Genomic DNA, 15,035 nt, shown 5'->3' with positions numbered 1-15,035 from the left:
CGACAAGTGTATTCCAGCGTGACGAAGTACTGTGCAAGGGGTGTAGTGTAAAGTGCATGTGGTGTGTGTGTGTGTGTGTGAGGGGGGGGGTCTGTGGGTGGGTGTGGGTGTTAAGATGTATTAGTGTAATCTTAGGTTTCACAATAAGTATACTATATTTATATGATAAAATTATGATGATGATGATGGAAATGATAATGACGATGACGACAATGATGACTTTTATGATGATTCGTAGAAGTGTTCTTTACTGACTCTGTGCACAATATAAACACACACACACACACACACACACACTCTCTCTCTCTCACACACACACACACACACACACACACAGAAACTTATAGACAGATAGATAGACAGATAGATTGATAGATAAGTAGATAATTGAAAAGAAAATAATTGAATTAACTTGGAAGTGTATTCCTTAACCCCTTGATGGGTGTTGAGTAACTGGCTCCTCAAGGAACAACTGAACTGGTAAAACTATTCAACCGTTTGGAAAAGAAATCCTGGCTTGTCTGCCGCCTTAGTAATAACTCAGGGGAGTGTATTCCTCAACCCTTGATGGGTGCTGAGTAACTGGCTCCAAAAGAAACAACTGAACTGGTAAAACTGCTCAACCGTAAGGAAAAGAAACCCTGGCTTGTCTGCCGCCTTAGTAATGGCGGCGGCGCGGGAAGAGGCAGGAGAAGGCCTTGCGAACGCGCCGGACAAAGGCCGCCTTCCTGGACGTCTGGCCCGTGTACTCCTTGACTGTCTTGATGATGCGGGCCGCCGAGGGCCGCTGTGCAGGGTTGGCTCTCATGGCTCTGTCGGCCAGCACCTCCAGGCCGGGGTATTGCGTGTGGCACGTGGCCAGGACGCGCCTCAGGACGTAGCCGAGGGAGAACACGTCCACGGGGGGCGAGCAAGGCGCCCCGCGCAGCAGCTCCGGGGCCATCCAGGGCGTGCGGTGCGTGTGTGTGCGAGCGATGCGGAGTCCTGTGCCGAATCTCTTGGCCAAGCCGTAGTCGATGAGGGACACCTTCAGGCGGCCTTTGGCGTCTTGGTGCACCACGACGTTGTCGGGCTTGATATCGTTGTGGGTGTAGCCGCAGGCGTGGAGCTGCTGCACGTCCCGGGCCAGCGCCACGAAAGCCTCTAGTCTGTCAGTGTCGCTATCAGCAAGGTTGTGCAGGTCGCAGAAGGTGTTCTGGCCGCAGAAGGTGGTGAGCATGGCGGGGAACCCAAAGCTGGTGCCTAAGGCCTTGGGGGCGCCCGCCGCGCCGTCCAGGTCCAGCAGGATGTCAAACTCCCTGCGGAACATGGCTGCGAGGCGCTGCTCCCTTGCCACCTTTAGGCAGCACTGGGCGCCGCCGACCTCCACCAGATATACCGTGCACGAGGCGCCGCGCCCCAGCACCTGCTTGTGCTGGGACACCAGCGTGTCGATGCGCTCCTTCGTCAGCACGAGGAGGGGGGTGGTGTGTGGGGGAGCCATTGCTCTTCAAATTTCTCCTTGCCAGAGAATGCCTATTTATAAATTTAAGTGTATCCTGGAAGGACAAATAATATCTGATGTAACTATTGCAAGATCCGATAGCAATTTTTTTCTACAATTTTCTAATTTCCGAAAGTCTGCTTGTTCTGCGTTACCCCCAGAAGTGGTCCGTAGGTACGCCTGAGCCTCCTGGCGGGCTGACGTCTGCATGCCTCGGCCAGAAGCTACAGACACACCTCTTTGCCTTAATTACTCATTACCGATTACCCACCCCCAGGTAACACTACTGATGGCCTGTTATTAGTCTGGTCGGCACATGGACCAGACGCCACACCCAGAGGCCTCACCTTTCTTGTGGCCGCCCTCACTACCACCCCATCCTTGCCCGCCCTAACCACATTTACACCCGACACCCTGCCTCAACCCCTGTCGTCTTCGCCATATACTACCCCCTCCCGCGCTAACCCCTTCACACCCAGCACCCTGTCTCCACCACTCACTCTCATGCCCTACTTCCCTCACCACCACCCATGCCCGCCCTAACCCCTTCATACCCGACACCCTGCCTTCATCAAACCCTGCCGCCCTCACCACCACCTCCTGTCCGCCCTAACCCCTTCACTCACAGCACCCTGCCTGAACCCCTCCCACCCTCTCCACCACCCCCTGACCGCCGTAACCGATTCACTTCCAACACCCTGCCTCCACCACCCACCCTCAACCCCTGCCACCCCATCCACTTCTGCCCACCCTAACCCCATCACACCCGACACGTTGCCACCTCCTACTTCAATGCCCTCTACCTCAACCCTTCACCATGCCAACGACACCCTACCCCATCACCCTCAACCATCCGCCCTGCCATCGCCACCCTGCAGCATGCCTTCACTACCCCGAAACCGTCAACCATTTTCCCTGCATGCTACGGAACTAAGCGTAACCTAACCTACTCTATGCAAACCTAACATGGGTAACACCTAACCTGACTAATACCTAACTTCATGCACGCTCTTTGTCACATTTTGTTTTCTTCCATGCCGAACAGTTTTCTTATCTTCACATTCTCAACTACGGGACCACATCATCGTACAGACCATCATTATACCTTCCAGACTTCCAACCCGACGCTCCCAGCTCCATCGTATGCTCGCCGGTTCATTATTCCCACCGTATTCCCTTTACCCTTGTAGTATGTCCATAAATTCGACTTGATCCCTTTAATCAGCTAACCTTCCGTCCTTACTTTCCCTCGTTACACCTTGATGCTACTTCCTGCGAGCACACACACACACACACACACACACACACACACACACACACACACATTCGTTCTCCAGATGTTTTCCAGACAACATACATGAGAGAGAGAGAGAGAGAGAGAGAGAGAGAGAGAGAGAGAGAGAGAGAGAGAGAGAGAGAGAGAGAGAGAGAGAGAGAGAGAGAGAGAGAGAGAGAGAGAGAGAGAGTTATGCAGACAAGCACCGACTTTTATGCAACGTACATGTACAGCAGAGTTAATTACATTGTTGTCGTTGTTATTGTTGTTGTTGTTATTGTTGTTATATGTTGACACAAAAAAGGGCATTACTTCAAGCTTGCGCAAATGACTTAGTGTGTTGCAAGTTATTCCTGTATATCGTGTGTTGCCATTTATTTGTAGTGTGTCAGGTCACTCAACAAATTGCTACATGACTTGCAGGGAACTCGTGTCTATGCCTGTCCGTTCCTCTTTTTGCTGGTCTCTCTCCGTTTCAGTTCTTCCACACGAATAAATTTAGACTACAAACCGCAAGAAAAAATACATCACATCAATTATACTGTTACTGTACACCCGCCCGTAGAAAATAAATCATGAAGGAAACTGAAATAGGATACTGGTGCTTTTAGTGAACATAAACATCATAAATAGAAACCTGACACTTTCCTGAAAGAGAGAATGTAATATCTGTGTCTCCTGGAAGTCCCATGAACGGTTCAAAAGCCCGATGGAGAGAAATCTAAGAATCGCACAAAGAGGATTGCGATGAACAATGTTAAAGAAAGCAAGGAAAGAAAGGAAGTGATCATCATGACATACAGAGCAAACAAAGGTCGAAGATTTTGGTGATTAAGAACAAGAAACGGACTTAGGTAGGTCATATCACGCTTAGAGCAGATAATAGATAGCAGATAAAAAAAAAACAGGTGAAGGAAAAAAATAACTGTGGTATATATATTAAAAACTGTAAAAGCCAGAGCATACAAAGGAAGAGGTGGAACCGTGGAAAAATATTATATTAGAGAATTTGCCGAAGCAAGATGAGGTACACTAAAATTATATAAAGAAAGGTCTGAGAAAAGCTCTTGTATACTCCACCACTGGACTAATAATGACTGGATAAGATGATACAACACGTTATTACATAATCTCATTCTTTCCCTCACGATATTACATCTCTCTCTCTCTCTCTCTCTCTCTCTCTCTCTCTCTCTCTCTCTCTCTCTCTCTCTCTCTCTCTCTCTCTCTCATTTCCTCTCCCTCCCTTCCTCTCTTTATCTTTCTCTCTTTATCTTTCTCTTTATATTTCTCTCTTTATCTTTCTCTCTTTATCTTTCTCTCTTCATCTTTCTCTATCTTTCTTTCTCCCTTTATCTTTATCTCAATCTTACCCCTTTTATCTTCTCTCTCTCTCTCTCTCTCTCTCTCTCTCTCTCTCTCTCTCTCTCTCTCTCTCTCTCTCTCTCTCTCTCTCTCTCTCTCTCCCTCCCTTCGTCTTTTATCTTTCTATTTATATATCTCTTTATCTTTCTCTCTTTATCTTTCTCTCAATCTTATCCTATTTATACTCTCTCTCTCTCTCTCTCTCTCTCTCTCTCTCTCTCTCTCTCTCTCTCTCTCTCTCTCTCTCGCTTCACTCCACGTTAATTATCGACCTCAACCTGTCACCTGGCTCTTCCTATCTCCAGCCTCGCTCTGTCTCGCGCTTCACCGGCGTCTCCTTTAAAGGCCCTCTAACCACAAACATTAATTATAACTCCAACGCTTATAATCACCACCACCATAACAACAACAACTGCAACAACAACATCGAAAACAACAATATTTACTAACTGACAATGCAGCCAACTGATCTGTGTGCATTAGTTAGGAGAAAAAAAAGCGTCATTAATTGTACGTTGCAGTAATAATGAGCAGAAAAATATATATTCCTACATTATTACAACAGTTAATATTGCCGGTAATAATCATCAGCAGGGATCATTAACAGAAAGCCAACATTTGTACTCAGATATGTATAAAAAATAGTTGAAATCTGCAGAACGACACACACACACACACACACACACACACACACACACACACACACACACTAATCATAATTACAGGCAGTTTTTTTTTTAATACGAAAAGAATATTTCTCTCTCTCTCTCTCTCTCTCTCTCTCTCTCTCTCTCTCTCTCTCTCTCTCTCTCTCTCTCTCTCTCTCTCTCTCTGGCTCATCCCTCGTCCATCATAATGAAATGAATTTGTGAAATGGGACGAATTAAATGACGCAACCGAAGTGATTCACTGCTGATCTACGTTAATTATTTTCAGTCGTCACAGAGTTTAGGGAGATTAGGCGTGATGGAGGGAGTGTCAGGATGTGGTGGTGGTGGTGGTGGTGGTGACGGCGGCAGGGAATTGTGGCGAGGAACAGAGATAGATATAGAGTTCCAGGCGTATAATAATAATTTTGGTTGTGGTGGTTGTCACAGAAGAAGAAGAAGTAGTAGTTGTAGTAGTAGTAGTAGTAGGAGGAGGAGGAGGAAGAGGAGGAGGAAGAGGAGGAGGAGGAGTGGAAGCAGTAGAATAGTTCCGGGCGTATAATAATTTTGGTGATGATGGTGGAGGTAGTAGTAGCAGTAGTAGTAGAAGTAGAAGTAAAAGTAGTAGTAGTAGTAGTAGTAGTAGTAGTAGAACAGTGACCAACAGCAGTAGTAGCAGGAGTTGTGCAGATTATTCTCTCTCCTTACATATTATCCTCACCCCACCACCACCAACACCACCACCAACTCCACCACCAACAACAAACCTGATCCGCACCATAAGACCACCACAATCTTCACTACTACAACCACCCCCTCCAGTACCGCCTCCACTACCACCAACAATTCTCATCCCACCCTAAGACCACCGCAATCTTTACTACCACAACCAGCACTACCAGCACCACCAACCGCAGCACTACCAGCACCTGAGCTCCTGCAGCAGTAATATTACCAGTAGCTCCCCCCTGAATAGCACTCGTAAAGCCCATCATGAACGGAATTGCCACCAAGTCCCTCTCCCTCTTCAACAACAACGGCAAATCTAACTTTGTCTCTTGCGAAGGAAAACTTGGGAAAGAAGAGAAGAAGGAGGAGAAGGAGGAGGAAGAAGAGATGGAGGTCACGCGGAAGAGGAGAATGGACAGATGGATGAAGAAAAGAGGAAGACGTAAAGGGGAACGAAGAAGAAGGTGGTGTTGAAGAAGAAGAGGAAGAAGGAGAAATAGAAGATGAGAGAGAGAGAGAGAGAGAGAGAGAGAGAGAGAGAGAGAGAGAGAGAGAGAGAGAGAGAGAGAGAGAGAGAGAGAATTTAGCGAAAAAGAGAATGGGAAAGGGAAAAAGCAATGCAGACCCACAGGACAACTTCCATTATCCTTTATTTTCATGTATGTGTGTGTGTGTGTGTGTGTGTGTGTGTGTGTGTGTGTGTGTGTGTGTGTGTGTTTCCCTTACCCTCCTCACTCACTCAGACTTAAATGAAACTTTAGAGGAAGTGTAACGGCGCCGAGGCAACACTTCGGTCACTCTTTCCCCGAAAAATAAAGACAAAAAAAAGAGAAGAGAAGAATAAAGAAGAGCAAGAAGAGGAAGAAGAGGAGGAAAGAAAGACCGGATAGAATCTACTTAGGAGGATGAAGCAAGATTTTATGATGCTACCCCGAAGAACCGGCGATTTGAGAGAGAAAAGGAGTGAAGGAGAAAGGGAAGAGATGTAGAAGGGAAGGAAACGATGCTTTACACAGACCGAACAGAGACGATCTGAGAGAAGTAGAAGTTAAGATGGTGGAGAGATAGATAGAAAGACAGAGAGAGAGAGAGAGAGAGAGAGAGAGAGAGAGAGAGAGAGAGAGAGAGAGAGAGAGAGAGAGAGAGAGAGAGAGAGAGAGAGAGAGAGAGAGAGAGAGAGAGAGAGAGAGAAGGTGTGAGACAGACAAACAAAGAGACAGAGAGACAAAACAGACATTGCATTAACAGGTGTGAAGAGGAAATTGGGTGAGAGGCTGTCAACTGATAATCTCTTAACCATTTGCAACAACTGCCTAAGATTTTGGTGAACAGGTATAGTTCCAATTACCTAAACAAAGTAAAGTAAAGAATATATTTTAGTATTATGTAGAGTAACTAAGGAAATGCTAACAATATTATAAGCAGTCATATGTAATTTGTTTTGCTTCAACACGTAAAAAACTATGCATCAAAATCAGGTGCAACGAAAAGGTAACAGGAAATAAACGAATATCTCAAGCGGAAATTGTCAGAGATACATACTGAGGCTAAAAATAAGAATCTGCACTTTTACAAACAATACATTATGCAAGATCTGACGAGGAATTCGTAATTTACACCTGAGATAATTTACGTGGCTGTCCCGTGATGTTTGTTTCTTATAAGTAATGCAATAATATTTTCTTTACAGCGGTGTGAAGAAAAATATATACTCCCGGCGTCTTTACCATTAATCGTAACATAAGGCATCGAAGCAAGGGAATCACGAACATATGTATATATTTTTTTTCACCCTGTACATCAAACCAGGAAACAAACAGTCAAAACTCAAACCTGTTCTTCCATCACCGTCGCAGCATTCACAATTTTGCCCATAATAACAGCGCGACTTACACCCTCGTTTGCAGCTCAGTTTTCTAATATGCCATAAAAGGGAGGAGAGGCGTGAGCGAGTCCTCCACGCCAGCCTGTTTTGACATGTTTTGTATTGCATGGTGCTGCCGGCGTGAGTGTTGACAGGTGTTGTGTTTTAATATTCTAACTGCTGAAGCGAATCTATATATAACGTGCATGAAACACCTCTCCATTATCTCTCTCTCTCTCTCTCTCTCTCTCAATATCCTAAAAAAATGGTCGTAATGCATCAAACAAATCATTGAATCATTAAAATGCAGAGTCACACTTTCCATCACAATAATCTAGAGAAAAAACAACATTGCCGATCATATTGTTATTACTATTATTATTATGATTATTATGATTATTATTATTATTATTATTATTATTATTATTATTATCATATGAAGAAGAAGAAGATAAAAGAATAAGAACAAGAAGAAAATAAAAAGAAAAAAGAAGATGAAGAAAAAGAAAAAAGAACGCGAAGAAGAAAAACAAGAAAAACAAGATAAAAAAAGAACACGAAAAAGAAAACGAACACAAAAAAAACACAAATCAAAATAATAACAAAAAAAAAATAAACAAAAAATCCAACACCTCCACAGGCACGGGCACGGCGAGACACAGTGAGGCGCGGCACGCATTTCATGTCCAGGTGTTTTAATTAAGCGAGCCATCACCTGGCCACACCGCACCTGTCCCTGGCGTCTCTCACGGCGGCATTGTATTCTTGATCACTAATTTACCTCACGCCAGGATGATGTGGCAGGGAAGGGACACGGGGAAAGGCAGCAGCAGGAGGAGGAGGAGGAGGAGGAGGAGGAGGAGGAGGAGAAGGAGGAGGAGGAGGAGAAGGAGCAGGAGGAGGAGGAGGTGTGGTGTTGTGTTGTTGATCAATGCGAAGGAAGGGACGTGTTGAAATGCATTGTGTATGGAGCATAATAATAAGTTTTTTTTCTCTCTTTCGTGGAGCCTCAGCATGAATAGTAAGTGTCAAACTCGCGTCGACAATACAATGTTTATTCTTTACCGAGACGTTTTGATATCCCAAGACGTCTTCGGGAGAATACACGCATAGATTAAACAGACAAAGTCACTCACTCATTCCCTGATCTCTACTTTCTTTTTCAGAGCAGTGTTTAGCGGCTTTTCTTGTTTATAGTATTTATTTTTCCCCTTGAGCTGATTCCTTCACTGTAAATAAACGGTAATAAAATGTTAAATAATATAGTAAAGAAAAATAATATCGAGGACTTCGAGATTCATATAATAATTCAAAAGCTGCAATAACATCACGCCTGAGGTCCTCGTGAAAATTATATTAAGCACTTGCCCTCACTATTGTTATTATAACCATTTCATTTACATATCACGGTTTTTACACCTACATGCATCACTTAACGAGCCGGCCAACCATTTAGTTACCCATCCATTAATTCATCCATCTGACTATCTATTTAACCATATTACCTTCCAATACTCAACTTTTAACAAACATTCAGCCATTCAATCAGCTATCCATCAACTACATATATATTATGACAGCCTTTTAAGTTAACCCCCTATCCAGTCAGCCAGTCAATAAGTCAGCCATCCGCTCATCCAGACAGTCATTTAACTATCCATTCATCTAATCACCCAACCCTCGAATCAACTATTATATATTCATCCACTCACCCATAAGTATAACCATCCCTGCACTAACCAAAATAATCCAAGCATCTTCTAAATCCACCTAACCACACACACACACACACACACACACACACACACACACGCATATTGGACCAAACCACGTACCCAAAACACATCCACCGGACCACCGCGTCATCCACCCAGCCTGCCATCCCCACAAGGCGCAGCGCAACAAGCGGATGGATGTGTCTCCGCCTCCCGGTGCGGCGCAAGGACAAACATGGGATGAATAATGGGAAACGAAGGCTTTTAGTGTCCATTACAGAGGGGCGGCGGGAGGGTGGAAGAGAGGGAGGGAAGGAGGGAGGGAGGCTGGATGGGAGGCAGGGAGGGAGGGAGAGAGATGGAGGTAAGAACGCGAAATGGAAGGCATGCTAAGGTGGAGGAGTTGCAAGATTTTTTTCGTGTTTGTGTGTGTGTGTGTGTGTGTGTGTGTGTGAGAGAGAGAGAGAGAGAGAGAGAGAGAGAGAGAGAGAGAGAGGCGACAACGAACCAGCGGGAAAACGATGCAATGGGAAGAAGCAAAAGGAAGAAATTGAAGAGGAGGAAAATCAGATATCTCTCTTCCTCCTCCTTCTCCTCCTCCTCCTCCTCCTCCTCCTCCACTTTTTCCTTTCCAAGAAGGTGGATCAGTATAAGGGCTGCTAATGCATAGGAGGGGAGAGGAGGGATGGAGGAGAGAGGAAGGAGAGTAGAGAAGGAGGATGAAGGAGGGAGAGGCGGAGAAGGGATATGATGGTAAGAAAAGAAGGATAGGAGGATGTAATGGAGGAAAGAGAAGGGAAGGAAGAGTATGAAAGAGAGAAGGGACAAAGAAGGAGAAGGAAGGAAAGAAGGAAGAAGGAAGGAGAGAGAAGGAAGGATATGATGGTAAGAGAGGAAGGATAGGAGGATGTAATGGAAGAAAGAGAAGGGGAGGAAGAGTACGAGAGAGAGAGAGAGGGAACAAACGAAAAGGAGAAGACAAGGAAGGGAACAGTGCGTAAGGAGTAGAAGGAACAAGAGAGAAGGAGGAGGGAGGGAAGGAAGGAAACAGTGCGCGATAAGAAACGTGGGGAAGAGTAATAAACTTTAGTAGAACTGAGGATAAGGAAAGGACGGAGAAAGAGGCGAAGAGGAAGAGAGGGGAAGTGAAGACCAGTAAGGACAACAGGAGAGACTGAAGCTAAATTAATGCAAGACTTAGGCGTTACTGCAAGAGAGGAACGGGGAAGAAGATGAGGGAAGAAAACAACTGTAAGATAAAATTAAGAGCAAGGAAGGGAGAAGAAAGGAGATCAAGGAATGGGGGAGGAAATAGACGGAAGTGATACAACCCTAGTAATAAGGAAAAAGTGGCTTACGGTGTGTAGAGTGGATCAGGAAGAAGGGACACTAAAGAAGGCAAAGGTAAGGAAGAGAGAAGAGAAAACAGGGACAGGATAAACGGGAAAACAAAGAGTGAAATGTTCGGATGAGAGGAGTAATAACAAATATAATAATGACAAAAAACATAAATAACAATAAATAATGACATAATAATAATAATAATATAATAATAATAATAATAATAATAATAATAATAATAATAATAATACCATCCCATTTATTATCCAAGAAGGACGAGCCATATTATCATTCTTCTGTTTTATGTTTTATTACCATTCCCCGCCCATAGGTAGCGGCTTGGGCTGTCACCTGGGAAATAAAAGTGATGGGAGGAGAATACAGGAGCTAGGCACCTGAGAAGCCTTCCCTCATTCTTTCCCCCTTTTTTATTCTTCCCTTTTTTTCCATCATTAGGCTACCCACTGTTCTCTGTCCTTTTCTCTTTCTCTCACAAAAAACTCTAACAAACATACGTCATCCTCATCCTCACCCATCTTTTTGTACTTTACTGTCATTATCTCTTTGCTCTTTTCTTTTTTGTTGCTTCGCTCAAATAGTCTTTCCTTTACCTCCTCACCGTCTTGCAACTTCTCCCTATCCAGCTCACCTTACAAACCACTTTTCATCTTTACAATCCTTTGACCTCTCCTCTTCCCTCCTGCCTCCCCTTGTAATATCATCACCTCACACATAAAAGGTTGCAGCGAAAGCCGTTAATAGTAGCTATACAATATTGCCATCGCATTATTTGTAGTCCTCTGACACCATTATTATGTGATGCAGCCTATTCTCTTTTTTTTTTTTTTCAAGCTTCCCCTTTGTCAGAGCCTTTAGAGTGGTTTTTGATTGTTTATTTTTCCTGTCAATATTTTTTTTCATGATAATGCTAATTGCATTACAAGGCATTAGTGTAAATACATAGGTTCATGTGTTACGAAAACCTACTATGAGACTTTAGGGAATAAGAAATAATCAAAGAGTTTTACCAAACTGAAAAGGCGGAAAAAAATTCTGCTCAACGTAATGAGGCTATAGGCTTCTTTAATAGCTTAAAATATGTTAATGCAATTTTTTTTGTATACATAAAAGGGTTTTGTACATAATAAAGGTTCGACACCGACCCTTTTCAAAAAGTATAAAGAAACAAGCGCCGAGTTTAACCTTCAATAGCAGAATAACAAAAATAATGTATGAATGCACTCTATACTAGGCTAACTGCACGTTGTTGATTTTGAGGTCATCACTTACCATAATTACCATAAAACTAGGCTAAACGCACTTGGCTAATATTAAAAAAAAAAAAATCCAGATCTGCCAGTCAACTAGGGTAAATGTACGATGCTGATAAAAAAAAACTCCTTCCATAAGTATATAATATAAAACAAAGCTCAATTCTGGTTAATATTAAAGCTCACCAATCTCCATAACTACCTAGGGTTAAGATAAATGAATTTTATGAGGTAAAAAACTCATTTTTTCCATAACTGCCATAAACTGACACTTCATAAACAATCTATTCAGGTAATGACGGACACGCACTCTAACGTGACACTATGCACATACAACGCATTATATAATCATTAAATAAAGTACTATAATGGTATATGCCAGACCACTCACACTACATATATACAAACGTTTAGATATGTTAAGCACTTATTTATATTAGGCTATTAAATATTATATAATTGTGAAGATTAAATTATGAAAACAACATTAATGAAAACCAACACACCAGGTACACCACGAAAGAAAGACAAGAACCAGGAAGAATATAAATAAAAGTCTTGCCGATAATGAAGGACACAAAATAAGGCATGTGTTACGATGGGGAGAGAGAGAGAGAGAGAGAGAGAGAGAGAGAGAGAGAGAGAGAGAGAGAGAGATAATGGATTAGTAAAGGTAAAAAAAAAAAGTACAAACAAGTAGGCTAATGATGAAAATAACAACGACACCATAGCCTAATATTTTTCTACCCCCAATAATGGAAGATAAACTCCAGTAAAAAATATATTGACAAATAAAATATAGCATAACAAATATATACACCAAGGCAGATATAATTATTTGATCAGCTGGAGAGTAAAGAAATTATGAAAAATACTAACAAAAAACAATAATACCAATCAACTGTGAATTTAACGACGAAAAATGCAGTAAAAAGATAATGAAACGATAAAATAGAATTGATACAAGAGAAAACACATCAAAATAGATAAATATTGAGTGACTGCTGAAAGACTAAAACTGAATACACCAAAACTAGCCTAATAATGTGTTAATAGAAGATGAATTATATACCTTACCAAGATGAATAAGAGATGACACGAACAGCCATCAAGGTCCGTTTTCTGCTTATTTTTTTTCTCGCTCTTATATTTTTCCTCTTCATATGTACGAATAAACACGCAAAATAACACATTAACACGCTGCGACGCCGATTCCGTGACGACGTGCACTCTCTACGATGACTTGCGGGTTACTAACTGGATATTGTTGTAACCAGTGTTCCCAGTGGAAAAAACTAAAACGTACCATAAAAAATGATCAAAATGTAAAAATGTACCACATGGCTGAAAAAAAGTATCAAAAAAAGTATCAACCGGTAATTTTAGGTAATTTATATTTTACGGTGAGGAAATTGCTTAAATATTATTTTTTTAACTCTTACGTCTGGCAGTGATGTAGGGTGTACACAGTCTGCAGTGTCTATTGCAGCATGATGACTTGTATGGTAACAGAGAGAGAGAGAGAGAGAGAGAGAGAGAGAGAGAGAGAGATTAAAACTTATAATTAAGATAACACAGACAATGTAGAATTCTAATCTATATGTGGAAAAACAATACATTTGGTATAGATATACAATTTATTACATATCTTACAAAATAATATCTATGCTTTTGATAAATTAACGATCTTATGGCATTCTATGTATAATTCATTGTATAGTGAATGTTGTCCATCATGATGACAATGATATATGAAAGTGCCCCAATACTATCTATCATTTCACAATGCTATCCAGCTCCTTCCTAAATAAAAGTTTTTATTTTTTTTTAATAAACCGAGAGAGCAGCTCAAAAATAACAAACAAACAAAAAAAAACCGCTAATCACTGCTCCCTAACAAGAAAAAAAATAGTAGTCAGTTACTTGAGCTTAAAATACCGTATCTCCTCTTTAACCAATTAAAACAATAAGTAAAATATTATTGATTTCCTACTTTTGGTCATTATCACATTTCATTCTCCCTTGAATGCTGCTTGAGCCGAGCGTATCATTGCATTGTTTGGCTCCCAGTCAAAGCAATTCACAGCACCACCATCGCCCTTGGTTAGTAAGAGGCCATTGACTGTTTCTGTATTAAGTCTATTTCTGGTGTCAGTTTTTTCACATTTCCCTGGATGCATCGGTGAGACGAAAATGTATAATTTTTCTTACTAAATCGGTAAAAAAGAATCAAATTTTTCCTCAATGATAATTTCGTACCACTTTAGCTTAATGTCGTAAAAATGTACCGCTACCGACAAAAAGTATCGAAATGGTACTTTTGTACCGTCACTGGGAACCCTGGTTGTAACCGCAGGGCATCATTAATTGTTGTGTAATCAAGTCTTCGAAAAATTACGCTAACTTTCTTTGATTTCCCTTATAACACCTCTGTCCATTTCTCTGGCTCATTTTCTTCGTTTTTCCTTTTTTTTTCTCATATACTTGCATTTTCATAGCAAATCCACATTACTTATCATTCATTCTCTTCCTTCTTTATCTCCATCACTTCTGCCTCCCTTCATTATCCAGCGTGGTTCTTTCCCTTTTTTTCCCCCAACCTTTCCTTCAACTTCCTACCCTTCCTTCTTACAATTTCTCAGTACCCTATCTCCTTCCTTCCATTCACTTTTCCTTCATTAGATTCTTCGTTCATTTTTTTTATTTATTTTTAGCCTATCTTCTTCCATCCCTTTCATTCAATTTCCTTTCTTCCCTCCTTCAGTCTCACACTAGCCTATCTTTCATTTCTTCCATTTACCTTCATTCAACTTTCCTTCATTTCTTCCTTCTTTCGTTCCTTCAATCTTTCAATAGCCTATCTTTTCCATTAATTTCACTTACCCTTCCTTTCTTCCTTTAATCTTTCAATAGCCAATCTTCTTCCATATTCACCTTTTTCTTCCATCCTACTGCCTTCAATCTTTCAATAGCCAGTCTTCTTACACTCCTTTTATTCATCCTTCCCTTCTTCCTTCCTTCCTTTCTTTGTTTGTCAATCTTAAACTAGCCTATCTTTTCCCATTCCTTTCTTTCATCTACCTTCCTTTCTTCCTTCAGTCATTCAAAAGCCTATCTTATTCTATTCCTTTCATTCACCCTTCCTTCCTTTATTCAGTCTTTCAGTACCCTATCTTGATCCATTCCTTTCATTCACCTTCTTTCCTTCAATCTTGCTATAGCCTATCTTCCATTCCCTTCATTCATCCCTCCATCCTTCCTTCCTTTCCTCGCTTCCTCCCTCCCTTCCTCCACCAGCTGATCGAATTTTGAGCGTCGCCTTTATCCAGTCATGCGCTAAAAAT

The 15,035-nt window shown here is 41.8% G+C and overlaps 1 protein-coding gene across 1 annotated transcript; it reads right to left on the bottom strand.

Annotated features, from left to right (window-relative positions):
- Window positions 1-381: 381 nt before the first annotated feature.
- LOC126994635 (serine/threonine-protein kinase PkaB-like) lies at window positions 382-1,577 on the bottom strand. The gene is made up of 2 exons (XM_050853939.1): window positions 658-1,577; window positions 382-528 (listed from the first exon to the last, which is right to left on the bottom strand). The coding sequence occupies exon 1, from the start codon at window positions 1,481-1,483 to the stop codon at window positions 659-661; it is 825 nt and encodes a 274-aa protein (XP_050709896.1). The 5' UTR covers window positions 1,484-1,577; the 3' UTR covers window positions 382-528; window position 658.
- Window positions 1,578-15,035: the final 13,458 nt, after the last annotated feature.

This window comes from Eriocheir sinensis, unplaced genomic scaffold, assembly GCF_024679095.1.
Source record: "Eriocheir sinensis breed Jianghai 21 unplaced genomic scaffold, ASM2467909v1 Scaffold84, whole genome shotgun sequence".
NCBI lineage: Eukaryota > Metazoa > Arthropoda > Malacostraca > Decapoda > Varunidae > Eriocheir > Eriocheir sinensis.
The sequence above is the reverse complement of the archived record's forward strand: the minus strand, read 5'-3'. Positions and strand labels throughout refer to the sequence as shown.